The sequence below is a fragment of the Stegodyphus dumicola genome, chromosome 11 (genome assembly GCF_044657685.1).
Source record: "Stegodyphus dumicola isolate Sdum_Otavi_A_Nest chromosome 11, ASM4465768v1".
NCBI classification, from domain to species: Eukaryota; Metazoa; Arthropoda; class Arachnida; order Araneae; family Eresidae; genus Stegodyphus; species Stegodyphus dumicola.
In genome coordinates, this window is record NC_140778.1 from 78,925,487 (window position 1) to 78,933,319 (window position 7,833).

At 33.6% G+C, this 7,833-nt stretch overlaps 1 protein-coding gene across 1 annotated transcript in view; it reads left to right on the top strand.

Annotated features, from left to right (window-relative positions):
- LanA (laminin subunit alpha) overlaps window positions 1-5,672 on the top strand; it is a 189,291-nt gene extending 183,619 nt beyond the window's left edge. The window contains exons 57-58 of the mRNA XM_085826882.1: window positions 4,864-5,023; window positions 5,151-5,672. Coding sequence (XP_085683008.1) covers window positions 4,864-5,023; window positions 5,151-5,647 — 657 coding nt within the window. The 3' untranslated portion in view covers window positions 5,648-5,672. The remainder of the gene's footprint in view (window positions 1-4,863; window positions 5,024-5,150) is intronic.
- The last annotated feature ends 2,161 nt before the right edge of the window (window positions 5,673-7,833 follow it).

Consider the following 7,833-nt stretch of genomic DNA (forward strand, 5'->3'; position numbering starts at 1 on the left):
CATAATGTAAACCAGCTTGACTAGCCTCAAGCGACTTTCGAATCGAAGCCAGCGTGCGGTGAAGCAAACACGCAGGGTGCTGGCGAAATTCCTTGAAATGTTAGTGAAGTACGAAGCATAAATCTGCTATTTGAGAATTAGCTTTTGCTCTTATTTATATTTAAAATCTTTATTCTGCAATGCACTTTGCGTTTGATTTTTTTTTTTTTTTTTTTTTTTTAATTTTACAGAAAAAGTGTCCAGTTTACAATTAATCATTTTTTCACTTAAAATATTTAATAAATGGTTACTATTATATTAATATTCTAATGTTATACTGTATTAAATTACGCTTTCATTTTAAATGCCAAAGATAATATATTTCCGTAAATAAAACTCATAGATGTAACATTTATTATTATTAATAATAATAATTTAAAAAAACCGCGCAACGTAGCTAACCCTTTTCAGAGGTCATCCTCCCAATTACTAACCGCGTCGTTGACTGCTTGGTTTTTAGATGAAGGGCGAAGGAACCGATTCTTACCTCTCAGCCGACAGAGGGTCAGAATTATACGCAAACTAAGGCATAGGTAGAATTACAGCAAGTTATTAATAAGAAATGTTAGTTAGTTAAATGTTAGTGCTTTCGAAGATGTTTTCGAGCTCCTTCATTGTGCAAAAGAATTCGAAAATATTTTTATTGGGGTTAGTGTTTTAATTGTTTCGGAGTAATGTTTAGGTTTTAAGATAACAGTTAATTTGAAATTGCTTCTGTTAGATGTTATTTTGTTCTATTCAGAGGATATTTTTGGGATTGTCCTTAAAATTTAAGGAATTTGATGAAGTTCGGATTTTAGAAATTTTGGGTATCCATTGGTTCTTAAAAATGAGGCAGATAATCTGCATTACATAAGAAACTTCAGACTGAGGTACTTCCAAATGTTCTTGATTTCTTTGCTCTCAGATATTACCGGCGGTTTTTGGATCACAGTCGTGGATGAATTTCAAGGTCTGTCTTCACGCCTGTAAAGTTTGTTGAGGCTTTACCCATTTTAGAATGAATTTTTCTCCGTGGCATTGCTGTGGCGTTGAAGCTTTACTTCTTCTCCCAATTAAAATTCTTTGGTTTCCATGACGCGTCTCAACAGGTCTTCGGGAATAGTGTTGAATTAGAGCCATACTTGTGCGTGCCATAGCGCCGTTACAATTTGAAACCAAATTGTATCCTTCAGCTGTTTTGTCTACGGCTCCCCGATCTCCCTTGTTCCACTGCAATATAACGAGTCTATAGCAGAGTCTGTTCTACGAAAGCTTCCACTACCGCAAACCGCAGCTGCACCGGCCAGCGATCTATGGCAGGCGTGGCCAAACTTCAGCTCGCGAACCGCATACTGCGATACTGCAGTGTTATTCTGAGGCTGTACCTCACGGAAAATTTAAATTCCTTACGCAGCCTGAGAAGGAATTTTACATCAAATGTATCCCTCGTAGGAGATTGTGGAAGGTGAAGAAGAGAACAGTCACTTTTCCTGTGTAGCAGTTAGGATCATCACGCATCTGGTACCGTTTATAGCACTAGGAGAAAATTCAGGTAGGCGGTGGGGAAGATGGGTCGAACCGCATGCTGGTCTCTACCGCCTTAAATACGGCTTACTTAAAAGCAAGCAAAGGTTTTATACCTCTAAGCTGCGGCGCTGTATTAATATGAACCACTAATTTATTTTTTAAGATAACTTTATATGCATAATAATTCAAAACGCACAGAGTGTGTAAAATCGTCAAAGTAATAAATAAAAGACAAAACGTACTGTTTCTGGACTTACTACTTTGGAGAGGTTATTATTAAAACAGGTATCTGCTATACAAGCAACATAAAAGACACAAAAAAATCGGGAATACATTTTGTCACAGGTATACCTCATATCTGAATGACATTATGGAAACGTATAGTTACAGCCTACGGTGAGAAAAGCAAAGTGTATCTGATAATCGAGAATTTTAAAGGTTATGAATTAGTTAAATGATTTAAGGTTAGGTGTATCTCTGTGAATAGGTCACAATTGGGAAAAAACTGACTTCACCTATGGGAAAAACTGACTTAAAATTTTTATGCAAAATCCCTGATAAGTTGCCATCATTTTAAATATACTTTTAGTAACTGATTTAATTTACGGCAGTACTTCCCTTTTTCGGTTAGTATTTTATTGTTATAACGGCCTGTGTCTGGTTTTTAATATATACCATATTTGCCGGAGTATAAGACTCACCGGCCTATAAGACGCACCCCCGTTTTTGTACACATTTTTGAAGGATAAAACTTTATTACCGATCATTATAATGAATTTACGGTATTTTAAATAAAAAATAATACAAATACAAAGTAATACTTTCTGCAAATATCCAATGTATTTGGGAAAGAACACTTTTTAATCTCCTTCAACAAAACCCAGACACTCATCGCCAAGGCTAAATAAGGAGTCACTTGAAATCTCTTCTAAATCAGCATCTGAATCCTCATTCAACAAATTATCCTCTGTACCATTGCATTGCTAATGCCACACTTCTTAAATGATTTAACCACTGTCTGTTTTTCACAGCATCCCATGAAGCTTTGACCCATTCACAAACGACGTTATAAGACGCAGTATCGGCGTGTAAGCGCACCCCGTTTTTCAGATCTATTTTCAAAGAAAAAAAGTGCTCCTTATGCCCCAGCAAATACTAATAATTCTAAATTCTAATAATTCTGCAAATTTAAAAGTTTAACTGTATGATTATTAATTTACAATAAATTTAAACAGTTATTTCAATTGTTATTAAGATTGAAATGTGTGAAACGTTTAAAGAGCGAGTCGCATTTGTTGTTGAACTTACTTGAAATAAATGAAACTGCTTTATTTTTCTATTAAATTGATATTTTTATTTATCGGACTGGGTGACAATAGTTGATTAAAAATCGCAGAGTTCAAAATTTTGTCAGTTTGCTTAATGAACTTTTCAATAACTGGCTCAAACTTATAATTTATTACTGTTTATGGATGTGCTTTTCAAGAAAAGAGAGATTAAGAGAACTGTTGTCCTTATTAATTTTTACAGAATTAAATAATGAATTTAGGCTTATTTTTATCATTCTGTGATCTGTGACAGGGCTATTACACTGTTTTAGAATTTTGGCAAGGTGTGGAGTAATTATTGACTGAGACTTTGAAATGAAGTTTTTGAAAAAAGCTTGTTTGAAAATGAATCAACTGTAGTATTCAAATTTCTTTCTCGCATACCGTATTTTACAAAAGACATTTCATGTTAGAATTTTCAAATGGCATGAAGTTGTTCTTTCTTCGTTCATAGTTGATGTTAAATTCTTTCTTGATACAGAATTCATTATTTAATATTTATTTCACTACACCAGAGCTTAAATTGTGCCGGAGCCCACTGCAGTCTGGTAGTTTTTAGTTTTTGGAATAAATCACAATTCTAGCCGGAGCGCACTGGAGCCCTAAATAAGAAGGCTCCGGCACTTTTCTGTATCTGAACAACAATTTTAGTAGAAATCTAATCTCGAAACTTTTATTTTTAGCAATAAAATTATATTAAATTCGCTTATTAAATTTTAATTTATCTCTGTACATTTAATTTTAATCATTTAATTACTTTAATTATTTTAACGACTAATAATTAATTAATTAATTATTATTTATATGAACAATAATTATTAATTAAATAACAATACAAATATTAATCATTATGAATTAATCTGGTAATAATGATCTATTTAATTTTCTTAATTATTAATGATGTTAATGTCATTTTCTTTATTTATTTACTCTTATTTCTCTTTCCCGATGGTCTTGCATAGGTCTCCGGCACGTCTAATTTTAGAAATTAAGCCCTGCACTATGCTACAATATTTGCATATCACAGAGCAGTAATAATTATCCATAATTCTAGAAAAGAAATACGTTAATATTGCATTTCAAAAAGGTACTTTTTCGAACTCAGTATTTTCAATATAACTCACAGTTACTGCCAACCAGGGCCGTTCCTAATAGGGGTGCAACGCGTAAAAATACGCGGGCGGCGACAGTCAGGGGCAACAGGGACTCTCGCGAGACCACTAAATATATTAAATTCATTGTACGTACTTGTCATATGTAAGTACTTTTTATATAATTTTTCATATGTAAGTACTTAGTGAGTATGAAATAAAAATTTTATTAATCATTCAGCTTTTTTTTTTAATTTGGGGGGGGGGGCAATCCTAGGAAAGTATGCGGGCAGCCAATGGCCTTGGAACAGCCCTGCTGTTAACTCTGCTTATTTTGACTAAAAGTAGTAAAAAAAATTGCTGAGTGTATGCAGTGATGTGCTGATTTCAAATTATAATTTAATAAAAAATATGTTGGCGAATATTGTCATTTTCAGTAATACAACTCTACGAAAAGTAGTTAAAACATAGCAATGGAATAAATAAAGCTAACAAGAATATCACTGCAATGCATCAACAACAATAATGCTAATTCAGTAATTCACTAAAATGTAGAAATTGACTTGAATTTTTGGTAGATCGCGACTACTTATAAATCAGTCAAGTCGTCATATCAAAACAGCACATGTACGATATTATCATTGATGCCATACAATGTTATTTTATGCTTCAATGTCGTTTTATGTCAATTTATCTCCCTCGTCGCCTAAGGGGTGGCTTGAATATACTAAATTTTACTACACTGATATGTAGATAAACTAATCAAAAAAGAAAGTACACTTTAAAAAAAATGATTGCATCAATAATTCTTAAAAAAATTATTGTTATGTTTATTACAGTCTTTTATTGTTTTGACCAATTCAAAGGAAAATAATTTTTTTGTATCTCCTTTTCAGGGTGTAACCTTTTCATTCCCAGGATGTATAAGAAATGTAGAGGCTCAAGGGGAGCTTATCACTAATCAAAAACCCAGTTTGTCGCAGAATGTGACTGGCTGTTCAGACAAAGTTGAAGAGGGCACATTTATTTCAAGTGATGGTGGATATCTTGTTCTGTGTACGTTTTCAGTGCAGTACAGTTTATTATTCCCATTATGATTTTAATAATTTTATAAAATATTATTAAAAAGCCGTGAAGTCATATTTTAATAAATTGTCCTTATTCTTTTTTTTTTCTTTTACAGATGACAAATTCCACGTGGGGGCAAAGATTACAATTGAAATGGATATTAAGCCTCGTAATTTATCTGGAATTTTACTGGCTGTTCATGGCAGATCTGATTACCTGATCTTACAGATGGTTGATGGAGCCTTAGTGTTCAGTGTTGATAATGGCGCTGGTCCAATAACTGCAAAATATATTCCGCCAACTGAATATTACCCTTGTGATGGTAACTGGCATACAGTACGCGTAGTCAAAACTGGCAATATTGTTACTGTAGGCCTGGATGATATTTTCGGCGAACCAGGAATAGGAGTCGGTGGTGTTTCATCAACAGATACCAAGGATCCGTTGTATATTGGAGGACTACCTGAATCATCGTTATCAAAGAAAGGTGTCGAAACTCTAGAACAGTTCACTGGTTGTATTCGATCTCTTAAATTAAACGATAAACCTCAACCCATAGCTCAATCGAGAGTCTTTGGCCATGTAACTCTTAATACATGTCCAACAATATAAATAAATTATAAATTCATAAAAATAATTTTTTGGTGTAATATTTTTCTACTAGATATTTTTAAACATCATACAAGAGCCATGAATATTTATGGTACTTTTGGTTTACGAAATTTTAATTCTTATTTCAAAACAACATGTAAAAAAGTATTTAATCAACTGTTCAACATTTCAGAATCGTATTACATTTCCTTGATTCCATTTAAGAGAGAAGTTAAAATATAGCAATCTTTATTGCCTTTAAATTAACTGCATACCGTGATTTATTGTGTTTAATATTGATTGATAATCGTGTTAATCCTTAAATTTCGCATAATTTGCTTTCGTTTACAGGCTTTCCATCAGTATATTTTTATATCCAATGTACGTTCATTTCCTTGAGTTCTCATATTTAAGTTATGCACATTCTTTAAAATCAAATGCAATTGCATAAGCATTAAGATGAAAGTAAAGATACATTTCCTAGTCATCTTACTAACTTTTAAACTAACGAAATCCAGTCTTTTTCAGTCTGTCTCATGTAAAACAAAACAGATTTCTGTTTGATGGGGAAAAAAAATTTTTTTTTTCATTGTATATGATAACATCAGCTGTAAATGTGTGTCACAACTTTATATATTAAAAAGTGATTTATTAATTTGAAAAGTTTACTAACTACAAGTAATACTGCGATAGCCTCAAAAATATTGACACATTAAAGCATTAAGATTTTGTGCTGATTTTTTTTCAATGTTTGGCTAAAATTCTTCTACAATTCTGAACAAATTAGTTATGTTACCTTCATGGTTATTCCATATATACATATATATACACACATAAAATGTCTGTCCAAGAAGAAACCGAGCTTTTGAAAAAAATCAGTTAACTGATAAGGGCACCTTTTAATCAGATTAGTCTCTTTCCAAATATTCTCCTCTTCTATTTACACACTGCTCCCAACATACATTCCGTTTTTGGAATGCTTCCTGAAAATTATTTTGTGGGATCACAATGCAAGTCTTGAAAATGCAGTTTTCTTTTGATCTTTGATAACCAGCGACCTTTCATGGTGGATTTCAGCTCTGCAAACACACACGCGCCCAGAGAAAAAAAAAAAAAAAAGAATGGCAGGAATTAAATCTGCAAAGTAATAAGGCCCAGGATAGCAGTCCGTGTAACAGTAACGTGCATACGAGCTAGTTTCCCATACAAAGTCCTCCACGAAGGCATCCCTCCCCTTAGGCAGATAGCCCTCGAGGCTTTGCCGTAATTAAATAACCTAACCTCTTCCGTTGCAATGTTATTTTAAATCTCTCATAACATCCAATTAAAAGTGTGCTTTGATTATTTAGCTTCGTTTAACGAACTGGTGATAAACAATTTTTAGTCAAACTAGAAAGGCGGTCAACATCACATTCGCATTCTATCAACTGTGACGTGCATTTTTGACCTTGGCGATGATCTTTGTACCCACTGCGGCGACTTTCTTTTTATTTCAGTATCATATCTGTAAACCTGTATTTCATCACCTGTGATGACATATTTTGATGCGCATTTAAACGATCTATCAACTCCTCAATAACTGCGACAGGTTAACTTTTTATTTCTATCAAGACAATGCAGAAATCTTTCTGCATTTTGACGCGCCTGTAGATATTCAGTCGAAATTGTGTGACATTAGCTTTTGCTGCCTAGATCTTCAGCAAACTCACGGACAGTTAAACGATGACTTAGAGGAATTAAACCACTCCTTCGACATGAAGTCGTGTGTGGACTTGGAAATGGCACCCAGTTTTCGGTTCGTCTTCAGTTGGTGTTCTGCCCGATCTGATACATTGACATTGGGACATAGCACTCAGACCAACTGAAATTATCCTTTCCGTAGACTGACTGAAATAATTCTTTCCAAGACGTTGCAACATCTGACATGCTTTAGTAAACGGTTTTTAACAATTTTACACAAAATCGCTGCACTGCGAGATCTTTCGTTTTTGAAATGTAAATAATCTTCAAACTCACAAAATACCGGTTCATTCTGCCGCTCATTAAACAGCTACAAAATGAAATGGTGTTTTTGAGGAAAGAGCTTGTCCAAAATCAAGGTTGATGCTACACAGCGGGGTTGCTTGTTGACGCGTTAACTCTCTAATTTTAAAGTTCGGTTTCGTTTTGGGCAGATCTTGCATATATATATACATTATGTAAACCAG